The sequence below is a fragment of the Drosophila pseudoobscura genome, chromosome X (assembly GCF_009870125.1).
Source record: "Drosophila pseudoobscura strain MV-25-SWS-2005 chromosome X, UCI_Dpse_MV25, whole genome shotgun sequence".
In the NCBI taxonomy this organism is placed as follows: Eukaryota; Metazoa; Arthropoda; class Insecta; order Diptera; family Drosophilidae; genus Drosophila; species Drosophila pseudoobscura.
The window spans coordinates 61,501,031-61,524,204 of NC_046683.1; the positions used below are offsets into that span (position 1 = coordinate 61,501,031).

At 43.5% G+C, this 23,174-nt stretch overlaps 4 protein-coding genes across 7 annotated transcripts; 3 read left to right on the forward strand and 1 right to left on the reverse strand.

The window, feature by feature from the left end:
- The first annotated feature begins 624 nt into the window (after positions 1-624).
- Positions 625-2,128, forward strand: LOC4812466 (rRNA methyltransferase 3, mitochondrial). Its single transcript, XM_001352919.4, has 2 exons — positions 625-1,777; positions 1,834-2,128. Exons 1-2 carry the CDS (start codon positions 648-650, stop codon positions 1,964-1,966), a joined length of 1,263 nt encoding a protein of 420 aa, XP_001352955.4. The 5' UTR covers positions 625-647; the 3' UTR covers positions 1,967-2,128.
- Positions 2,005-4,845, reverse strand: LOC4812553 (ATP-binding cassette sub-family F member 3). The gene is made up of 7 exons (XM_001352918.4): positions 4,303-4,845; positions 4,016-4,239; positions 3,292-3,939; positions 3,058-3,231; positions 2,504-2,994; positions 2,336-2,427; positions 2,005-2,277 (listed from the first exon to the last, which is right to left on the reverse strand). Exons 1-7 carry the CDS (start codon positions 4,645-4,647, stop codon positions 2,125-2,127), a joined length of 2,127 nt encoding a protein of 708 aa, XP_001352954.2. The 5' UTR covers positions 4,648-4,845; the 3' UTR covers positions 2,005-2,124.
- A 638-nt stretch (positions 4,846-5,483) lies between these two features.
- LOC4812245 (UPF0389 protein GA21628) lies at positions 5,484-6,247 on the forward strand. The gene is made up of 2 exons (XM_001352917.4): positions 5,484-5,739; positions 5,800-6,247. The coding sequence occupies exons 1-2, from the start codon at positions 5,573-5,575 to the stop codon at positions 6,014-6,016; spliced, it is 384 nt and encodes a 127-aa protein (XP_001352953.2). The 5' UTR covers positions 5,484-5,572; the 3' UTR covers positions 6,017-6,247.
- Positions 6,248-6,410: 163 nt separating this feature from the next.
- Positions 6,411-22,443, forward strand: Shal (Potassium voltage-gated channel protein Shal). 4 transcript variants are annotated; one of them, XM_033385080.1, is made up of 6 exons: positions 6,411-6,703; positions 14,923-16,675; positions 16,759-16,921; positions 16,991-17,179; positions 19,819-19,971; positions 20,465-22,443. In XM_033385080.1, the coding sequence occupies exons 2-6, from the start codon at positions 15,561-15,563 to the stop codon at positions 20,558-20,560; spliced, it is 1,716 nt and encodes a 571-aa protein (XP_033240971.1). In that variant the 5' UTR covers positions 6,411-6,703; positions 14,923-15,560; the 3' UTR covers positions 20,561-22,443. The 4 variants fall into 4 exon arrangements, with proteins under 4 accessions (XP_033240971.1, XP_033240972.1, XP_015044033.1 ...); XM_033385081.1 differs by having other exon boundaries at positions 6,411-6,634; XM_015188547.2 differs by lacking the exon at positions 19,819-19,971.
- The last annotated feature ends 731 nt before the right edge of the window (positions 22,444-23,174 follow it).

Consider the following 23,174-nt stretch of genomic DNA (forward strand, 5'->3'; position numbering starts at 1 on the left):
TTATCTATTGCTAACTCCCAAAATCCAACAAAATCAGCCATTCGGCTTCCCTTCCAGCCAGGAGAGGGCCTTCCGTATGGGCAATCCAAAGATCAAGGAGCCTGAGTCAGATCGGATCAGTATTATAGCCAGTAGGAACAAATGAAATCTTTCATAGCTCTATCTCACTCTTCCTCGTGCAGTGTGCGTGCTCTGGCGGACGCGAGCGAGGTAAAACTCAACAAACCACCTGGCAAGCGCGTTGTACGCACTGAAGTTGTGTTGGTTAATTAACCAATTAATAATGAATTATTATTAATAAAGAATGAAATTTTTAATTATATTTATTAATTCTTATTTGCGCCAAATATTTGATTTTCGATTCAAACAAAACAGTCCTTTTTATGTTGTTTCGATATTTGCATGTATGCGATATTTTAAAATGACAACCAGGGCTGCCAAAAATTCAGGGTTAATACAAGCTAGATTCGAAAAAAATGTGCCAAAACTTACTAAAGCTGGAAGTAAATAAGCCTAAAAAAGACAAAATATAGCACAGGTAGGTCTTTAATAACGAAGCAATGTATGTCTAAGCTAAATTGCTTGAATAAGAATTTTGCAAATTTTAGATATAATAACACTAAAAAATGCTAGATATAACCTGAAATATGCTAAACTGGCAGCACTGCCAACAACAAGTGAAAAACCCAATAATGTTTTTGAACATCTTAAAACGCTCTTTTCAGTCAAATTTAAGGCATGTGAACAACTTTAATGTGCTGCGATCGAGCAGCTCAGGTGTTCCCAAAAACGACATCACAGATGCACTGGATATAGAGGCCAATCTCTTTGAGCATTCCTTGTTAAAGCATGAGCCGGTTAGCACGCGGGAAGCTTTACGCAAGAATCGGTATAAGGGAACAGCTAAACCCCAAAAAAAAGGGAAAGATCAGAGTTTCTCTGTGACGCCACCCAAGCTCAGCATTCCGCCTGCTCCACGACCAACACCAGTCCCAGCAGCAGTTATCAAGGACAGCGAATTGAATCTGGAGTTTGTGCGTCTCACACTGCAGGATCCGCTGACCAGCACCCTATTGACTACAGTGCGGTCCAGGAAGCGTCGCGACAAGAACCGGCAGATAATCATCGAGGGCAGGCGCCTCATAAAGGAGGCCCTGCAATGCGGCCTCAAAATGAGTACCCTCATATTCAGCCAGAAAGATCAGTTGGCCCTGTTAAAAGAGGAAGTGGCCCAAGCCCAGCAGGAGACCCACACAAAGATCTACAAAGTGCCACAACATGACCTAAAGACTTGGTCCTCGTTGGTGACGCCCCCTGGCCTGTTGGCCGTCTTCGATCGGCCCTCGGAGAAGGGATTGGAGAAAAACCTGGCCGAGCAAGAGCGGCTTGGCAGCCAGCCCCTGCCCATTACAGTCGTGTGTGACAATATAAGGGAGCCCAATAACCTGGGAAGCATTATAAGGACCTGCGCCGCACTGCCCTGCAGTCAAGTGGTGATCACCCGCGGCTGTTGCGATCCTTGGGAGTCGAAGGCCCTGCGCGGCGGCTGTGGCGGTCAGTTCCGCGTACCCATACGCGACGATGTTTCATGGGAGGAGCTCTCCATGACCATCCCTGCCGATGCAGCTGATGATTGCCATGTTTTCATAGCGGAGAGCAATAAGGAGAAGCTGGCCAATCGCCGGGCCATCGATTATGCAGACATCGCACAGATTGGATCCCACAATTTGCTCATTATTGGCGGAGAAAGCCACGGCGTGAGTGAAGAAGCCTACAGGTAAGAGATTTTTGATCTCAATAGTCATGTGAAGACTTACACACTGTTTCTTACAGCTTCATGAACCTAGTGGGAGGCAAGGGAAAGTGCGTGTATATACCCCTGGCAGCTGGCATTGATAGCCTGAATGTGGCATCCGCACTGACGCTGTTGCTATTTGAGCTTCGCCGGAAACTGAGTCAGCCTTGATCACAATCGAACGATGCTTAGGAAAACCACAATGAAGATTTATCTTTGGAAACATTGTTGAACCATTTCCGAAGTGTTTTCTTTGTCACGGACATATTGTTATAAATTTAGTGCTAGTCTGTTTCACAAATTCATTGGATAATAAAATACAATACAATTCAACTATTCGCTTCGATTTCCTTGTAGACCTCACGCTTGTATTCGTCCAGGCCACCTTCGATGGCGCGAACAGTGCGATTGCCGCACACCCAGAGCTCCTTGCAAACGACTTTAATGAGACGCTCGTCGTGAGAGACCAAGATGACGCCGCCCTGAAAGTATAACAATGGGCTTCACATTTTTATATACTCGTAGTTTGATGAAATCTACCTTGAAGGCATTGATGGCCTTGCCCAAGGCATCAATTGTCTCGATATCCAAGTGGTTGGTAGGCTCATCGAGCACCAAAAAATTGGGTTCCGCTGTTGAATCAATTTGAACCGTTTAATGATTATTAGGATTGTGAGATTGAGATAGATTTAATATTCCCCCACTTACCCATGCACATCTTTGCTAAGGCCACTCGTGATTTTTGTCCACCAGACAAGCTGGCAATGCTCTGCAGTGCCAGGGGTCCGGATAAACCAAAGCTACCCAGCTGCCGACGGTACTCCTCATCGGGGCGACCCGGAAATAGTTCGGCCAGGACGCCCACACACGTCACGTTCATATTCAGATGATCCACATGGTGCTGGGCAAAGTAGCCAATGCGCAGGCCGCGATGCAGGACAATGTTGCCGTGAATGGTGCTCAGTTGGCCGACAATGATCTTGAGCAGAGTGGATTTACCCGCTCCGTTCTCGCCCACAATGCAGATGCGCGAGTCCGAGGTGGCCGACAGATTGACACCCTTGAAAATGGGCAAAGGGTCTTCGGGATTGTAGCGGAAGGAGACCTCAGAAATGGCCAGAACGGGGGGATTTAGTGGCTCCACCTCTGGGAACTTGAGCGTGACGACCGTTTCCTTCTCCACGGGCTTGAGTTCGGGTCTGTAAGGGAGGGGAAAAGAGATATATCTCAACTGTGGGGACACGATTATTTGTGAGGCTTACAGCTTCTCCAGCATCTTGATTTTGGATTGTACAGATGAGGCACGATTGGCATTGTAACGGAAACGATCAATAAACTCCTGGACATGATTTCTATGAGCCATTTGAGCCTCGTATTCGCGCCTTTGAGCCTTCATCTTCTCCGTTTTGGTCTTTTCGAACTGCTCATAGTTGCCCCTGCGGAATGATAATGAGATTTGTTAGCCAGCCGCTTATCCACATATATATGTATCTTACTTGTATGCCTCCAGCTCCTGGGAATGTAGATGTACAATGTCCGTGGGTACTACGTCCAGGAAATTGCGGTCGTGAGATACGACCAAGATCGTGGTGGGCCACGATTGCAGATAATTTTCCAGCCAGATGATGGCCTTGATGTCCAACATGTTTGTCGGCTCATCGAGGAGCAGCAGATCCGGCTTTGAGAAGAGCGCACGAGCCAGGGCCAAGCGCATGCGCCAGCCACCGGAGAACGATTTGGTCGGCCGCAGTTGCATGTCAGCGTCGAAGCCAAGACCCTTAAGTATCACAGATGCACGGGCCACCGCCTTGTCTGCCTCGATGTTCTGCAGGGCAGCATACGTCTCGCTCAGCTCATTGGACAGGGTCGTATCCTGCACGCCATTGTTTAGAGCAGCCAGGATTTCCTTTTCCCTTGTCAGGAGCCTCGTTCTTTCAGTATCACACTCGAGGACACTTTCGACGGCGGTCGTGTCGTCGCCCACCACCTCCTGTTCCACATGCAGCACTGAGATGTGTGAGGGGATCTGCAGTTGTCGTTCTGCAATCATCCTCAGCATGGTGGTCTTGCCCAGACCATTGCGTCCAACCAGACCATAGCGGCGCCCAAAGGATAGCAGCAGATTCGCATTTTGCAGGAGTACTCTGTGATAAAAAAAAAAAACATTATGATTGATCCAACTTGGGGGTGCGGGCGCTAGGGGATTATTTTTGGACTCACTTTTCGCCAAAGGCCAGATCAAAGTTCTCAATTTTGATGTCCATGGAACGATTCAGACCCTTTTGATCCAATTTAGTGTTCTTCTTATTGGTAACCTGGGAGGCGGTAGCCGTTTGCAGTTTCACTGCCACGGGAATCATGCCATGCTTGTTCACCTCCTGACGCTTCTCCTGCTTCTGTTGCAGCTTGGCTTCCGCCTTCTCCAGCTTCTTCGAGTCCACTTTCTTTAGGGAGATCGAGATTGGCAATGACAATTAGATTTCGACTCTGGTCGGCTTCACACTCACATTGGCCCCATCCTTGTTGACCACCCATATGCTCTGCAGATCCATGTCCATACGCTCCATGTTCTTGGCCATCTCCTCTATGTTTACGGGGGCATTCAGCACCTTCCGCTCCACATTTGTGCTATTGTTCTTCATTATGTTGAAGAACTCCTCGCATATGTCCCGAATACTCTCCTCCGGCCGGTCACCGGCCACACTTTGCAGGATATCGCCCACAGCGTCGAAGATATCATCGCACGTTTCAAAATCTTCCACGCTGCCGGCCAGCACTCCAACAACATAGCTCACCAATTCCGAGTCTATCGCTGGGAACTCACGCTGCAGAATTTTTGTGTATTCGCTCATTTCGCCTGTGTTGTGTTGGATAATTGGATCCTACAGTTGACCTCGATCACGGCTATCACTATATCCAATATCCAATGCAAGCGGCACGCAGAAAAAATTGATTTATTTGATTTAATGATTTTTTTACACGCACGCGAAAAGAGAAAGAAACTACACGGTGACTGCACGGTAACTACACATTTGCTACATAATGAGAGGAAAAAGAGGGTATGGACCAGAGGCATTCCAATTCAAGAATCCAACGCATACGAGTTAAAATCCACCCCATTTTCCTAATATAGCTTGAAGAAAAAAATCACGCCGAGGCGAGGTTCGTACAAACCTTGCAATTTGCCCATGGGGCTTTTGCTTCTTGGCAAAATAATTCAAAATAACGCTCGCACCACTCATTTTTGCGTTGCGTGTATGAGCCGATAGAACCGGTGGACTTACCGATAACCGACATACTATTTGGCTCAGAAAGACACCGTCTATTTTTTTAAAATATACCGTAGTATACCAATGAAGAAAGTAACAAAACCCTATTTTCCTCAATAAAAGATCATTCTTTACTGTCATTTTCGTAGTCATTTAAAAAAAGCTTTTTTTCCGATTCAAAATGTCTGACTTCAAAATATACCGTAAACCTTAACGTTTCGTTCATTATGATTGAAAAAACTCAGCCTCCGTTTGTAAATCCTTCTTGCTGATCCATGCTCTCTCCAAAATGACCACGAAATCTTTCACCTGATCTGCTTTTTCAAGGTTCATAATTTTCGTGTATATGATGGATATGACTACAAATAATTCGTCGGTATATTTAAGGTATATGTTGAAAACCAGACGGTATGCTTCGGTATATTCCTGAGGGTAAGACCGTATTTCTTATCGATAAGTGCACTGCACTAGCAAAATTGCATAAAGTTTTATAATCATAACAACAGACATGTTCAATAAATCTGCGCTAATTGGCAGCCTTTTGCGCCGCTCCTTTGGCACCACCAACCCCCTGAGACAGGCGATCAAGAACCACCAGCCGAACGAAATGGAGAAACGGTTCTTGGTATGGAGCGGTAAATACAAGTCGCAGGCTGAAGTCCCAGCTTTCGTCAGGTATGTGTGCTTCTCGAGTAACAGGTGGTTAATACTAGTTACCATTACTTATGCTTGCAGCCAGGATGAAATGGAACGTGTTCGCAACAAAATGCGCATCCGCCTGGCCAACATCATGATCGCCCTGACCGTTATTGGCTGCGGCATCATGGTCTACAGCGGCAAGCAAGCTGCCAAAAGAGGAGAGTCAGTGTCCAAGATGAATCTGGAATGGCACAAGCAGTTCAATGAGCTCAAGCCTGAGGGCGGAGCAGCAGCCCCAGCTTCCACAAAATAGGAAACAGAAATAGAAGCGAAAACCACCCCCACTCGCATAGATATCGACACTGTTAATTGTTTCTTGTGTTTCTTTGAGAAGTTCGTTTAGATTGAAATGGAAATGTGAGATATTTATAGACTTTTTTCTTTTCTTGGTATAACCACATCCACATCCTTGGTAGATATCCAGTGATATTTGTAAACTCAAGCTAATTTGTATTAAGTGAATGGAATAAATATTTTATGAGTATATGTGCAGTGTTCCACCTAGCAAATGCATTTGAAAACACTGCAAGCGAGCAACCGAGCAACATCTGTTTCGTTTCGGTGGCCACCACTTGCTCGGTCTAGAGCGCCGACTCCGTGAGAGCCGACTCCGCCGTACGTTTTGTGTCCCGGATTGATGCTCATCGTCGGAGGCGCCGTCGCTTTTCACTTTCAGTTTGTCGTGAGCATTTGAACTCGGAGCAGCGCCCCCAGAGCCCACAGCGGGACGCAGTTGTGCCCAAATTTTTGTGGCAATCGTGCGTGCAGGCAATAGAAAAGCCAGAAAAGAAAAAAATAGCCACAGAAAGGGAAGCAGAGAAAAGCTGAGAAAAACGTTCCAAAGAAGCTACAAGCTGAAAAAGAGAAAAATGTACAAGAAATGTTTTTTTAAATAGTGTGGAGGCGAGTGTGGTGCGGCTAACGGAACGACGAAGCAAGTGTAAGAGGCGACAAGTGTAAAATGTAACAAGCCCCAGAAGTGTGTGCCTGTATGTGTGTGTGTGTGTGTATGTCCCCCGTTCATGTAAGCGTGTGCCTCCTCTTTCTCCTTTGAAAAGAGCGGAGAGAGAGGATCAACAAACGAGTGCCTGCTGGTAAAAAAGTATTAAAACGTAGAAAATAATAAACCCATTTTTTTATCCACAAAAATACACCAGGAAAAGCAGATTGCCTGCCCAGAAAATCCATAAAAAAGCAGGCATTCGTGAGAAATTTTTCCTGCCTGATTCGCCGTCTCTCTTTCGTGTGTGTATGTGTATGTTTGTGGGTGGGAGTGTGTCTGTGTGTGTGTGTGTGTGTGTGTGTGGCAATATTCTTTTGCTTTTTTTTGATTTGTGAATTTTCATTTGTGTGTATCCGCGAATGTTGCTGCTGGCTGCTGGCGAACGCACGACAATCCCATAAAAATACAAAAAAAAACAAAAAAAGTGTACAAAAAATACCAACAAAAATTACACATGCATACATACAACACACATGTGTACATATATACGAGTACTACTGATTCGAAATGCCGCCCATGATGTCCTTGTTGAGTGACAAAAAAAAAGCTTTTAAAAAAACATATTTTAATTGCTCTGCTTGGCGTGCAGTCAGGAAAAACAACAAGTTGTTGTTGTTGCAGTTGTTTTAGCTGCATATCTGGCCTATTTAGGCCTCAATTTCAGCACCAACCTCCACCCACTCCACCCACTCCGCCCACGATTATGATATTAATATATTCATCTATCCATCCATCTCGCCAGCTAGCAAGCCACAATGAAATGAAAGCCTGTAAAAGTTGTCGAAGGCATTCTGATAGCCTTGCAGATACATCGGTCCAATGGCAGCCTCATGATATACTGCTTTAATTTAGTTGAGATAGTGGATCCATAGATTTGCTTGTAATGATACATGTTATTGAAACGATCGTAACTATGGCCAGTTGTATGCAAGTCTATACGATATTGTGGTCTAATCTGGTTATCATAAATACCTATTCTTAATGGAAAGTTTCATAGAGATAGAGTACAAATTGATTTATAGTTTCCATAGAGGCTGATGGCTCTTATATTGCTGTTGATCAAGGACATCCCTCCTTCTTAGAGTTTGCAAAAATCTGTCTAAAATCGAAATACTCTTTGCGAAGGTAGAAAATCAGTAATGGTCCGTAGCTTATTCCCTCGCTCTTGTTATGCTAAAGTGAAGGTCGTCTGTAGGAGAGAAAGAGAGAAAGCAGTAGCAGCAGCAGCAGTAGCAGCAGTAGCAGCAGCAGCAGCAGTAGCAGCAGCAGCAGCGCTGTCCGTTCATCCATCTGTCGGTCCATTTTGCTGGCGTAAAACGTGCGAAAAAGCCTTGGCTTGGTTTTTGGCGCAACAACAAAGCCGCACTGTTATACAGATATACACACACGAACACAGCTTTGTTCTGTCCGGGAGTGTGGGTGGGATGGTGTGTGTGTGTGTGATGACGCGCTTAATGCACAGCTTAAGGCAGCGCGGTCTGCAGCACTGCTTGCATTTGTTGTTTCTGTTATCAGCAGGGAATGGCCATGTGCTCTCTTGTTCTGGATGAGGAGAAGGCTGTCTGCGAGGTGGGTTGGCGGACTGTATGGTACGGTTATTTATATAGATTCCGAAGTGGTTCGGAGTGGTTTTGCGGTTGCAGATTTAGATTTTATTGGAGAGCTGTCCTTTGGCTTATGTATTTTAAGATGTGTGCATTCGATTTTAGAAGTGCTAGAGGTATCCAAAAGTTGTTGCGTTTCTCGATTAATTGGGTAGAAATCGGCAACAATGCTTTCACTACTGTTATCGTGGGCTCTGTGGGTCTGGCTCGGGAGGTTTCAGTAAGGTTTGAAGTGGACTTGGAGTGGTTAGGTAGTGTTTTCTCATTATACCCCTTACATACCTTGATAGTGCTCTGTTAAGTCTGTTCGTTATGTATCCCTATCTGCTTCTCCCCCCTCTTATTAACTCTAAAAACTATATTTTGCTTGAAATAGATTTAACCTTTTGTTTTCTCCTTGCGCTCCCCTTTCAATACCTTATCGGATGCATTTGCTAGACCGCTTTCGCATCTGTGGTTATCACACATGCTGTTACTGTCTCACTCTTTTCTTCTTCTCTCCCCCACACATGCACATACACATGCGAACGGTCACACTTGTCTGCGTATTTATACGCAGATATAATCACATTTCACGCATGGAAGAGCTTAGCGGGCCTACATAAATTACCCCATTGGCCCTAGAACCACCCCACCGCATATCCTGTACGGCAGAGCCACCCATCCGCCCGCCCTTTGGGTCACTTGCACGTTCTAAGACCGCCCTTCAGTCAGGGCCACCATTAGAAAACTTTTTGGGGGGTTTTTCTATGGGATGCACAGGGTACAGAGCACAGGGCACAGGGCACAGGGCTGGCTCCAGCTGCCGATGCTGGCGATTCTGGCGGTCTGATAGCCAAAACTCTCTAAAGTTTTTTATGAGTTTCGCAATTAATTTGAATAGCAACATGAAAGTCTCGACCAGTGTTCTGCACCCAATTGTCCATCCCCAACGGCCATTCATTATGTAAGCCAATACGTTGCACGTGCCTTGGCTTTCGATCTCTTGTATTGGCCAATACTTGTGTGGTACACGCAATTTTAATAATAAATCAACTTGTGCGAGTAATCGAATTCTCCCCATTTCCAGCATTGTCCTCAGGCACCACATGACGTATGGAAAATGTTTTAAATTAATAATAAGCATACGCAGCAGGTTCCCTTCGCAGAAATACAAGGATATATATAAAATACAATTTTAAACATAAGTGGAACCACTCGTAAAATATAAAGGTATCAATTTGTTAAAGCATTTCGGGAAAATGAATCATATTACTTTTGATATTGTGCTGACATGAATATCAGCTTATTAATTTGCTGAATAATTGCGAAAGGTTAATTAATTTGGGGCTTAAAGGTAAACTATATTTACCATTAAATACTTTCAATCAAATCTTGTCAAGATATAAAAACAGATCTTCAATTCATAGAATTCAAACAATATTCAGAAAAATTTGTATATTTATATAATATATATAGATATTGTTGTCTCACAAGTCTGTAGTCTCCCAAGTCAAAATATTCATTCAATCTCAAAGAAAACCATGCGTTACATTAGTTACATACATTGGGCAGGCGACGATATCAACCTATTTATAGATGCTGTAGCTGTATACGTGACTTATCCACGTGCATCCTCCTACTCGTCTGAACATGCAAATGATTGAATCAGCAATAAGCAATAATTTCCCATTGATTGCAATTACAAATGGAAACTAATTAATTTCAATCAATTTGCAAAAATCGGCAATAAGTCAAATGAATGCCTTTGAAATTCTTGCCAAATAGACACCTTACACACCTCGAGCCGGAGACACCTTCAATCGAGTGCTTAGTGGGAGGACACATAAGCCTCTACTTAATACCTGTACGACAGTGACAGCGACAGCGACAGACACAAGCAGCATAGATGGTTGGGAAAAAGGCAAGAGAAAATTATAAACTGCTCATAAGGCAAAAAATGTTTGATGTTGAGCCGAGACAACGTAGCCCCACTCGTAGACTCGACTCGACCCGAACCAATCCCAATCTGAATCCTAAGGCCCCTCCAAAACCAAAACCAAAAGCAAAACCAAAACCTAAGCCCAAGCGGGTGCCCAGGGTCCCATGAGCAGGCGCAGAGACACACACAAGATGCTCTCTCTCGTTCCCTTTCACCCACACACACACACATACACACACACAGACACACACAAAAACTTGGTCTCGTTGTTTCACTGTTTCTCTCTTTCTCTTTGCCCGTTTGAAAACACACACATACTACGTATACGCGTATATTTCTCATTTTTCTTTTTAACCCAAAGAATACAACGAAAAAAATGGCTTGTAAACAAAAGAAAAGAAAGGAAAAATATATGGATAATGTTGGTCTGATGATGGGGGCTGGGGCTTGGATCAGTGCAGGGGAGATTCTGTTGTGATTGTTTAAAAATAGAAAACGAACAACTAAAAGTAAACATTGTTAACTTATTGGCAATAAAAATACAAAATGGAAAATACCCTCCCCCCACCCGCACACCAACAGGCCATAAAATTGCGTTTATGATCTGGAAATGCTTGCCAATTTAGTATTTGGCCTCAAAGTTGCAATTGGCTTCAAAATGGAACTGGCTTCTCCATATAGTACCTCGGAATAGCTTCCGTTTTGTTGGCAAAAAGAGAGCAACATAAAGAGAGTGGGAGAGTGCCACAGCGAGAGAAAGAAAGAGAGAGAGAGAGAGAGAGAGAGGAAAGTCAAGTCATCATAATAACTGAAACCCACGCAAGAGCAGGAGAAAATTTCACAGGATTTCCGTAGATTTTTCGTGTATTTCGTACATTAATGCCTAACTAGCATTTTGGGGCCGCCCGAATTGAATGGAATGGTCCCGAGGGGAGCTTGAGGGCCTACATACATACTCGTATAATAAACAACAACAACAACAACAACAACAGGAACATGCAAAAAAAAAAACAAAAAATAGAGAAAAAGAGGAAACCGAGAAGAGTGAAAGTGGAGGGAAATATTGTAATGAGAAGGCAAAGAAGTTGATATGCCCTGAAAGGCACAGACAGATGATAATTATCTGAATGAATTCGGGGGAATATTTTATATATTTATGGTGTTTACTCAGTTCGGATAAGTATGCTATGGAAATGTGTGTGAAAATTTAATGAGAGTTATTTGGACATCAATTAGAATTTCCCTTGGGAAATATCTGATTTATAATCGCTCAACACTATTCCCTCGTATTTGTAGATTATATTTCTATCAGCAAAAATTCTATATAAAGGTCAGAAAAAAGACCTTCTGTCATCAACAAAATGTACCACGAAATAAACTTTAAGACGGTTCATCGTTCTTCTGTATATTCTCGTACAGAATATTGAACCACGAAAAGTTCATTCAATTCACCTTCAATTTGAATTTGAATTTGATTGAAATGTTTATTTGGCCTGTCGCAAGAGCCAAGACCGCGTCCAAATCCTCCCACTCATGATCTACAATCTTGGTTGATGGGAGCACAGTGTGAACGGATGGACAGATGTATGCAGGGCCATTTTTGCGCCGCCCACTCTCGTGGAAAGGTACAACAAAAGTCTAACCTTGAGACGGAGACAGAGACAGAGACGGACGCTGTTCGGACGGACTGTTCCCAAAGGCAGCAGCCAACTAACTGGCGAATAATATGGCTCTGCCCTGCTGCTCGCAAACTAAAATAAACTATGCAAATAATTAATGAAAGCCTACAGAAAGACGAAAAAAGAAATATAATAAGGACATGTGGCGCCTTTGTTTTTAGTCCAGCGGAAGTCAACGTCAGCCCCTGGTCCCTGACTCTCTGCCAGCGGCCCGGCCCTAAGTTGCTGCCTCGCGCTCTCTCTCTCTCTCTGCCTCTGGGGCTGCTGGAGGGCTCCTCCTCCTGCCACTGCACCCATTTGATGTTTGACAATTTATTTTGATGGCACACAACACGCACAGAATACGTGAATGGATCCTGGTCCTTGTATAACCTAACGACATCCAGACATCAACATCAACGTCAGCAGGGGCAGAGGACAGAGTACAGTGGACAGTGGACAGGGGACAGAGGACAGGAGACGGGGCAGAGAAAACGGCATTGATTAATTTCCATTTCGTCCACGGCGAAAAAACCAAGGCAAGGTCAACGACTACGACGAACGTCAATCCATAGTGGAACATTGTTGATAGGATAATGTGGCATTAAAACATTAAGGCCTGACACGACGGACCTCTGGGGCGAATCCATGGCCCATTGTCTGCCATTCTCTGGCATCCGATATGGTACACTGGTGGGGGAGCGGTGGAGTGGTTTCATTGGGGAGTGGGGTTTCTGCTCGTGGGTGTCGGTGCGGGTCCAAAGAAGGTGGAAACTGTCAGCATGTTTGACTCTTCATCGCTTAATGTACTCAAAAACGTATTGGCATGGTACATATGGATCTCCCACACTTATCTGCAAGGTAAAAGCTATTGAGGAAATGCAAGGGCTAAGTTCTTGAATGATATCAATGATACGACAGACCTGAAATGTTACAAAATCAATTCGAATTGGTACTGAATCAATGGACATGAATGGGCTCAATGGTGGTGTACAGCAATGTTAAAAACTAACAAAACAGCAAGTAAATTACAAAATAAATAATCACTTTCCGAAAGACAAACAAGTATTGACAGCCATCAATCGAATTACAATCGTTAATATGCATTTCGCATGTAAAGTAGTCCAAAAACAAGCCAAAGAAAAACAAAAACCCATACCCATTAATCCACGTGAGGCAAGGAGCCCTGTAACCTTGTCCAACCTTATCTTTCCTCCTTGTGGCCATGGCGTGTCTCAGCGGCTCAAATCAGCCATCAAATAACTAATAACTCCTAATGGCTATTGTTATGGCAATATCTTCTCCTGCTCTAGGCTCCCGCTGAACCCCTTTTCAGGGGCCGTCAGGGATGTGACAGGCGGCCATGAATATGGAAACACTCTTGCCCACCATTCGGTGATATAGATGGGTCCTTCTACTACCACAAATGGATGAAGTTCGATGTGCACTTGGCCAGTGGAACCGTCTTGGCAGTGCCATTGCTAGTGCCAGTGGCAGAGCCATAAATATTATATAAATCAAAGACACACATTATATAGACTTCAAGAGCCATGCCATGCCCTGACATTCATGGAAACAAATGACTTTTTGTCACAGTTCCCCCTCACTGGGGGGGCGGAGACCGATGAGATGTGGGAGCACAGAGACGATGGCAAAAGTTTTTGCGTTTTAATTGTCGTTGGCAAAATGACTTGTGGCCTAAAGGAAATTTGCAGGGTGTTTACTGTCTAGAGAAATGCACATAAATTTGTGCTTTGCGCCTGGCAGAGCAAGCCACCAAAGACACCCACGCATCCCATCCCATCTTATCCCATCCACTCATTGACGGGCCATTCCCATGCCCATTACAATCCCCAACTAGAACCAGCACCAGAACCAAAACCAGAGTCCCAACCACACCAGAGAAACCCAGAGCTAGGCAGATGGAAGACAGTCGAATGGTCATTCCGTTGGTATGTTCGAACCATTAAAATGGTCTCAGCTGCTGGACTCGTAAAGCAGAACCAGCAGAAACAGAACCAGAACCAGAAACAGCAACAGAACCCTTCTCTACGATTCCCCCCAGTTCGATTGTGTTTGCCTCGTTTAAATATTTAGACAGAACGATGCCCGAAAACGCATTGAATGGCGTTGTCTGTCGATTTCTGCTGCTGTGAATCATTATATATGTATGTACGTATATCCAGAGAGGGAATGAGGTTCCATGAGGGGGCTGCGATAAATTGATAATATAAACAAGTGAAGCGAGAAATAGACGAGTGGGTCGATGTGTTCTTTGGGTGTGGGTGTGGGTGTGGGTGTGTGTGTGTGTGTATTCCTATTGTATTGTTCCCGCAGATTTATGATAATATTTATGCTTTGAGAAAGTCCGAAATTCTATTGCCTGGGATTCCCCATAAACTTTACAATCCGATTGAAGTGAAATTACAAACAGTTTCTTGAAATTAAATCAAATGTGAGTGTATTTTATACCCAATGCCAGCCCACACTTAAATGCTTTTCTTAAGGGGTTAATAGCTTCCACGAATTCAATAGTAGATTAAGTATTAATGGTCTATTGTTTAAATGGAAATTAGGAAAACATTTTAAATGCCTGAAAAGCAAACAAGTTATAAATTATAATGTCATCCTTTACTAAAATAAAAACTTATAATTTGAAAGCCATACATTTGATGTTTTTCAATATTTATTCCTTAAAAGTTTTCATTTTGTGTTCTTTAATTTTCTTAATTAATAGTAAAAATACCAACTTTTGCTCACAATAAGGTTACACCATGAAATGGCAGACAAACTTTTAACCGTAATTACATTTTTCCATGTGTACGAGTTTGGGTATGAATGGGTGTGTGTAAAACTTTTCGTTGAGCTATGGCATCCCCCGCGCTGCCACCGGCTCCTTCCCCAGTGACAACTTGTTTTAAAACTCCCGCAAAAACTTTTCAACTCAACTCTCTTTCCATCTCTCTTTTGCAGTGCTGCTGCACAACGAAACTTAGATAGAGTACACACATAGGAAACATTTCATATCCCCGCGGCGAACAATAAAACAAGAGCCAGCAGCAGCAGCAGAAGCAGGAGCAGCAGAAGCAGAAGCAGAGGAAGCAGACGGAGAAGCAGTGGAAGCAGAAGCAACAAAAACTACAATAAGAGCAAAAATGACAGCAATAAGTTTAAGCAATAAAACACTGCTTGGCAAGCAGTTCAAAAATGCACGCATCACACAATAAGCAGGCCTCAAGGATAAGCAAGAAGAAAAGCAAAAGCAAAAGCAGAAGCAAGAGCAAAGGTGAGGCAGAAGCCGAAGCCGACGAAGAGCTGGACAACAGAAAAAAGCTTTAATTTAGGAGTTAATCATATATAGAAACAGAGAGAGAACGAGAGAGAGAGAGTGAAGTCCCCCCGCTCTCCCAGCCCCCGCCACCAACCCGCACAAACTCAACTGCCAAAGAAAATAATAGGAGAAGGTAGATAGGACCCTGAAAAAGGACAACAGTACAGGACGATTAAGAGCAGAGTGCAAAGGAAAGGGAAGGGACAGAGTGAGAGATAGCCCGCGAGAGCCACCCACTTTTGCACGACAACCGGGACACTGAAACATTCCACCCAATAGCATGGCCTCGGTCGCCGCTTGGCTTCCCTTTGCACGGGCGGCGGCCATCGGTTGGGTGCCGATAGCCTCCCTTCCACTGCCACCGCCCCCCGTGCCCAAGGACCGACGCAAGACGGACGACGAGAAGCTGCTGATCAACGTATCCGGCCGCCGCTTCGAGACCTGGAGGAACACCCTCGAGAAGTACCCGGACACGCTGCTCGGCTCCAATGAGCGGGAGTTCTTCTATGACGAGGACTGTAAAGAGTACTTCTTCGACCGGGATCCGGACATATTCCGCCACATACTCAACTACTACCGGACGGGCAAGCTGCATTATCCAAAACACGAATGCCTCACCAGCTATGACGAGGAGCTGGCCTTCTTCGGCATCATGCCGGACGTGATTGGTGACTGCTGCTACGAGGACTATCGGGACCGGAAGCGAGAGAATGCCGAGCGCCTCATGGACGACAAACTGTCGGAGAACGGGGATCAGAACCTGCAGCAGCTGACCAACATACGGCAAAAGATGTGGCGTGCCTTCGAGAATCCGCACACGTCGACCAGCGCCCTGGTCTTCTACTACGTTACCGGCTTCTTCATCGCCGTCTCCGTGATGGCCAACGTGGTGGAGACGGTGCCGTGCGGACACAGGCCGGGCCGGGCTGGCACCCTGCCGTGCGGCGAGCGCTACAAGATCGTCTTCTTCTGCCTGGACACCGCCTGCGTAATGATCTTCAGCGCCGAGTATCTGCTGCGGCTCTTCGCCGCACCCGATCGCTGCAAGTTCGTGCGCTCCGTGATGAGCATCATCGACGTGGTGGCCATCCTGCCCTACTATATCGGTCTGGGCATCACAGACAACGACGACGTCAGCGGTGCCTTCGTCACGCTGCGAGTTTTTCGCGTCTTCCGCATCTTCAAGTTCTCCCGCCACTCGCAGGGTCTCCGCATCCTCGGCTACACGCTCAAGTCGTGCGCCAGCGAGCTGGGCTTCCTCGTCTTCTCGCTGGCCATGGCCATCATCATCTTTGCCACCGTCATGTTCTATGCCGAGAAGAATGTGAACGGCACAAACTTCACATCGATTCCGGCGGCGTTCTGGTACACCATAGTCACCATGACGACGCTCGGGTAAGTTCAAGTCGCACTCTTTCACTCTGCACCTCCGGATATGATACTCATTCAGCTTTTCACACTTTTCCACACCATTCCAGCTATGGCGACATGGTGCCGGAGACAATAGCTGGCAAAATAGTGGGCGGCGTCTGCTCACTCAGCGGTGTGCTGGTCATCGCCTTACCTGTACCTGTTATCGTATCGAACTTTAGTAGAATCTATCACCAGAATCAGCGGTCGGACAAGCGCAAGGCACAGCGGGTAAGAGAAAATGCTAGATCCTCCTCTCAGCATTCGCATAACTCATGAATGTTCTTGTTGCTCTTGCAGAAAGCTCGCCTGGCGCGCATCCGCATTGCCAAGGCCTCGTCGGGAGCTGCCTTTGTCAACAAGAAGAAGGCCGCCGAGGCTAGATGGGCGGCCCAGGAGTCGGGCATTGAGCTGGATGACAACTATAGGGATGAGGATATCTTTGAGCTGCAGCACCACCATTTGTTGAGATGTCTGGAGAAGACAACGGTGCGTATAATCGATGTGGCAATCCAAGGCTTTCTCTCTGGCTCTCTCTCTACATCTCTCTATATATATCTCTCTCTATATAAATATATTTATGGTTCTATCGCGCATTTATTAATTGCTCTTATCATTTGATTTTCATTTACTTATCACAAACTTTCTCTGTACATTTTCCGTTTGTTTCTTTTGGACTTTTCCCGCGACAGATGTAGCCACATTTGAACATCCTTGTAATAGTCCAAAGTTATACACTTTGCCTCAAGCTCGTTAGGCAAGCAATGACAAAGCCACACACAGCAACCACAACCCGAACAACCAGAACAACAACCACAGCAAGAACAACTACCAGAGCCCCATTGCAGTCCTGTCATGAGGCCACAAGAAAAGAAAAAGGATTGGGATTGGGATTGGGATTCAGAAACCGCGCGAGTCTCCCATTTATGAAACTCGAGAAGCTCGTGAAGCTCGTGAAACAAAAAACCCTAGAGAGAACTGAACTGAACTGAAATGCCAATCTTTTGTATGAGATCCGCGTACTTTTGTTTACGAATTGTTTATGTATAATTATTATATTTTCGGTTCTTATGTGTGGGGTGGGGGTACAATTCTTAAGTTGTGCAGTCTAATATGTTCTAAGTTTTCCATTTGTGTCATGTTTTTCGCACAAGCGTTTCAAGAGCAGAATCAACCAAATATAATGCATAGCAATAAAAAAACGCAATTAAAATCAATTGTCTATACCTTTGATAAACGAATATTAATTCAGAAAAGTAAGTGCTTTCGGTTTGTACCTCAGTTCCGTTGTTTCTTCCTTCATATTTCTCTATCTTTAACTCTATCCCTTTCTCTGTATCTCTGTATCTATTGCTCTCTATCTCTATCGCTCTATCTCTCTCACTCACTCACTCACTCACTATCTCTATCTATCGTTTATGCGTTGCAATTAATTTTTATGATTTTCAATTCTTATTTTTCTTGGTTTCCTTCTTGGTTGTACGTCCATACATATGTTGTTTTTCGATTCCTTCTATTGAAAGCAAACGATTTGTGTGTTGAATGCTATGCGCTCTGTTCTGTTTCAAGTTCTTTGAATAGGTCATTACCGAACAGCATTGAACCGAACGATATGAGAATGCTATAGCCCTCCCACCCCCATGATATCATGAAGATTCGGAAACGACCATTTGGCCATATGCAATCGATTGCTGTCAACATAAAGCCCAAAACGAAACGAAAAACGAAAAACAAGAAACTACAAAATCTAAAAACTTTACCCCATCCCAAAAAAATATAAACAATTCGGATTGCTGAGAGCTAGCTCATCAAGTGGCCAAAATGGGTGGATGGAAATCCACTCAAGTGGTCATACTCGTAAAAAGTCCATTTAACTATTCAATTTATTTTTTTACATTTTATTAGTGAGCAATTCTAGACCGAATCTTTTTTTAAATATGCTCTGATTGTGTTAAAAATTTGTTTTCGTATAACTTTTGTGTTTAAATAATTTGGATGAAGATTTCCTGAAAATTCCTCTAAAAGCAGCCTTATTGTTTTGAAATTGGTTCATAACCGTAATATAAGTGGTAGATTGCCGTTTCAAACTGAGCTACTCTGTTGTCTGGTATATTTTTCATTATAAATGCATAATACTCGGTGCGTTTCGGCTCCTAGCCGTTCATGTGTATGCTCCACAGCAGTAGTCTAGCCGTAAACCACTTGATGAGCACTCAAATTCCTCACCTAAAACCACAAATAAATAAAACAGGATCCGTCATAAATCTAAATCGCTTTTGGGCGGCCATAGACGCGAACGCGCTTTTAACAGCGGCAAATGAAATCAGAAAAATGTACGAAAAATCGCACTCAACAAACGCATAAAACGTGAACGCGTTTATAACAGCTTGCAAATGAAATCTGAAAAAAATGAACGAAAAATCGCACTTTGCTCGAAACCGTTTTTAACAGCTAGCAATTGAAAAACGAATGAAAAATGGCTGGCGCTTGCTTCTACCTCGTCCCGCTCGGCTCTGCCCTGCCCTGCCCTTGCCCAAGCCCGCATTTATTGCTCTTTCCACCACGCTGCCCGCTGCCCAGCGCCCCCATCCGTTTGGCTGTCTAACAAATTGTTCTTATAGTGTTTATTGTGTTATTGTAAAATTGTCATTGCTTAGGAGCCGCAACAAAGAAACAAAAAAAAAGAAAACATCATTTCTATACCCATTATAGAATTTTAAGCGTTTAAATGTTTAATACCCTTTCTCCCCTCAGTCCCCCGTACCCATAAACCCCGCTTAATGTTCTAATTGTTGTTTTTGACTTGAAAGAGATGGAAACTCTCGCTCTAAGTATTTATATATTTCTTTGTATGTATTTAACCCTGTCCTGTGTTCTATGTTCGTGTGTGTAAGCCCCTCCCCCAACCTTCCCCAAACCCCACCCGAAAAGAAAACCCCTCTATAGCCCTTCTTTACTGTAAAATTGTTGAACTAAAAAAACCTCTGAACAAAGGAAAAAACAAAAAACAAAACAGACCAAAAAAGATATTGTACTCTATGTATTCTTCGTTTCTCTTTGTAAAATTCTTCTCTGGCTGTACACACCTCTCAATGCTCAAAAAACTCTGACCAAACTAACCACTAAAGGATCGAGAATTTGTCGAGTTAGATATACCCTATAACGGACAGCCGAAGCGGCCGGGCTCGCCCTCGCCGATGGCCAGTCCCGCCCACTCGACGCACAGTGCTGCCGGCCTGCTGCAGTCCTGCTGCGGTCGCTGTTGCTCCCAGCGCTACCAGGTAAGCACTATTGTATATATCCTCCCCACATCCCACACCCCCACCACCGCCCACCATATAATCCCCAACTTGGCTCAACGCCTCACAACAATTGGGGGTTGAGTGCATTTGCAGGTGGGTCTCACAACCGCTTTCTGTAACTCCCTCTGTAAACATATACTTATTATATATAGTTTGTGTGTTGAATTTGTTCTACCTACTTGTGTATGAATTTGTTTGTGTATTTTACCCCCCCCCCCCCCCCCCCCCCCCACAACTAACACCAACACCAACACAAACAGCATTCGCGTGCAGCCTAAAAGACTCGCACAGACTCGCAAGAAACTCTGATGAAAAGTGAAGTCGACTTTTGGGCGCGCGCTTAGTCTCTTAGCCATATTCATACTCTCAGTTATATGTATACTCTACAGACATCATTAATCAATATTGTGCCTTGAAATACGTTGAAGCCCTAATGCAATCCCGCTTTGTTCTCGTTCTCGTTCGTGTTTAGGCCTGCGGCAAGTATATGCCAGCTGCCAGCAATGCTCAAAACAGCCAAAACAATCAGCCCATGGATGGCACCTACCTGGTGGAGGCCTCGTTCTGAGCCAGCACACGGCCAATCCTCAGCATCAGCATAAGCATCGGCATCAGCATCAGCATCTGCCGCAGTCCCAATCGCATCCGCATTCGCATCCGCATCCGCATTCACATCCAAATCCAAATCAAGATCAAGTTGATTTATGTTTAGTCTAACTTGAAAAGTTTTTAAACTAAATTGAATTGAAAAATGAATTCGTTTGTAGACATTGTCCTGTATGTGTGTGTGTGTAGTCGCCAAAAAGATAAAGACAAAGACAAAGACAAAGAAAGACAAACCCAACTAAAACTAAAATCGAAACACAAGTGTAATCTCTAAAATCTGATTTTCGAGTTTAACGAATGGGAATGATATTTAATTAACGATAAACATTTGCGGATTCAAGTGCAAACATCTCTCAATGTGTAAAATGTAAAAAAGCACATTAAAAACCAAATAAAAAATAGCAAATAAAATAAAAGTGCCGACCGAACCCAGTTTCTGAAGGCGGCGCAGTCGGATTTGATTAGCGAAGACCCGTTAATAAAATAGATAAACCGTATAAGAATTATAATAATAATAATAATAATAATAATAATAATAATATATGCAACACTATTTACTTTATATAGGTGACAAGACAACAGCAAAAAGAAACAACAGAAACCGAAGCATTTTAGAGGAATTTACCGTGTATGTTTTAATAAAGTGAACATAAATAATAGCATAGAATTGCAAAAATAGTTGGACGAAAGTACTAGAATACCCAGGGGATTGGATACAAAACGGAGTTCAAATACCAGTGGTGGAACGAGGGCGGGCGGGAGGAAACTCAAGCAAGTTGCATGGGGTCCAACAACAAAAGACAAAAAAAAGAACACAATAAACAGATTTTAACAGCCAATGATTTGTGTAGCAAAGGAAACGAATAACATATAGACGACAGAATATAACGAAAGTACGAAAGAAAGCAAAGTAGGAACAAAAACCAAGGAGGAAACTATACAAATATTATTAAAAAATTCGTGTTTTTTTTTTTAAATGGTCCGTAGTTTAGTAGGTATGATCTTCATCGGCTGTCCCCTATATGGTTTATCATCAGCAAACTTAAACTCAACTCCACCTAAATATGTATACCCTTCCGTTTCACCGTTTCGTGTGATTTTCCCCATCTGCGAGTATATAGCTAAAAGGTTTCAGTTTCTCATCATCTCTCTTAATGATAATGTCATAAATGAACTAATCAAAATTTATTGAAATTACACAATGAATAAAGAACTTTCTTCCAAGAACTAAGTTAGCAAAGGAAAACCCTATTTAAATGTATATGTACGTGTACGTGTGTGTGTGTAGGACAGGCTTTAAAGAATTGGAGCATTAACTAACTAAATGAACTCTTAGCAAATTCTAACAGAAACTCAAAGTATATTAATGAATTCTAAATTACAAATCAAACATTTAAAATTAGTTCAAGTAAACAACTTACAAAAACAAAAAACATAAACATAAATATGGAGCTTGTATGTATGTATGATAAATTTATTATGATTACTCTAATTATGAAGATTTTGACTATGGTTGATGGTTGATGGTGTTGACTATTTTTGTTCTTCGAACTCTCTAAGTTGCCTGCTAATTTCTTAACAAACAAAAGAATGCATAGGAATCTTTTTAAAAAATACTCCAAAGAAAAACGAACTTTTGTTTAGCAATTAACGAAATTGTGCAGAAAAACCAAACACACACACAAGAACGAACGATTACGATTAGTCGAAAACTAAAAAAAAAACAACAACAACAACACACACACATTTGGTGTTTGGTTACTAAAACCAACTCTCGTAGCGATATTCTAAAAGAAAACCAATCTATTAAGTAAACGAAAACGAAAACGGAGAAGAGAGGAGAGGAGAAAATCAATAGGAAGAAATCATTTCTGTTTTTGATTTTTAGTGATTTAGTGATATGTAATTCGATAAAAAAAAAAACCAAGAACAAATATTCTGCCATGGGTCTCCGAGAATGGAAAAGCTAAAAATTAATAATAAAATAAATAAAGAAATCTGTTTACTTCCACCAAACAAAGCGAACCCTCTCGACTATACTATATATACCAGCGACTACCCCATCGACTCTCCCATACACATACACATTCCGATATATGGTAAATATGATATTTTGTTCGCTTCGCTCTCGGAGACAACGCCTAGATCCGACTCGGGGGAGAGATCAGACGATAGCAGCCAATCGAATGGCAAAAACTAACGGAAATTCCCACCATACATCATCGGCTATATACAAAAGCAAAGCCAAGAAAAAACTAGCCCAGCGCCAGAGATCGTCGTCAGTCTATACTAACTAAAGAGTATACGATTCGTACTCTCAAGAACGTGTAAGTATAGGTCTACGTCTACGTCTACGTCTACGTGGAGGTTTCGATGTCTATGCCGGGGCCAGGTCGTTTCATTATACGATATAATATACGATATACGGATAGTGTGAGTCGGCCGGGCAATTTGCGGCTGGCCCCCAAGCCGAGCCGAACAGATGTTGTGCCTCGGCAAGTGGCGGCTGCGATAACCGGGCATATGTCCCAAACTAATTTGCATAGCCGTTGTTAGTCATACGACTACGAGTACGA

Coding starts and splice junctions, on each gene's coding strand:
- LOC4812466 (XM_001352919.4), top strand. CDS start 648: ATGCTAAACTGGCAGCACTGCCAACAACAAGTGAAAAACCCAATAATG. Junction 1,778..1,833: donor GTGAGTGAAGAAGCCTACAG/GTAAGAGATTTT, acceptor TGTTTCTTACAG/CTTCATGAACCTAGTGGGAG.
- LOC4812553 (XM_001352918.4), bottom strand. CDS start 4,647: ATGAGCGAATACACAAAAATTCTGCAGCGTGAGTTCCCAGCGATAGAC. Junction 4,240..4,302: donor TCAACAAGGATGGGGCCAAT/GTGAGTGTGAAG, acceptor ATCTCCCTAAAG/AAAGTGGACTCGAAGAAGCT. Junction 3,232..3,291: donor CAGGAGCTGGAGGCATACAA/GTAAGATACATA, acceptor ATCATTCCGCAG/GGGCAACTATGAGCAGTTCG.
- LOC4812245 (XM_001352917.4), top strand. CDS start 5,573: ATGTTCAATAAATCTGCGCTAATTGGCAGCCTTTTGCGCCGCTCCTTT. Junction 5,740..5,799: donor GAAGTCCCAGCTTTCGTCAG/GTATGTGTGCTT, acceptor TTATGCTTGCAG/CCAGGATGAAATGGAACGTG.
- Shal (XM_033385080.1), top strand. CDS start 15,561: ATGGCCTCGGTCGCCGCTTGGCTTCCCTTTGCACGGGCGGCGGCCATC. Junction 16,676..16,758: donor GTCACCATGACGACGCTCGG/GTAAGTTCAAGT, acceptor ACACCATTCCAG/CTATGGCGACATGGTGCCGG. Junction 17,180..19,818: donor GATGTCTGGAGAAGACAACG/GTGCGTATAATC, acceptor TAACCACTAAAG/GATCGAGAATTTGTCGAGTT.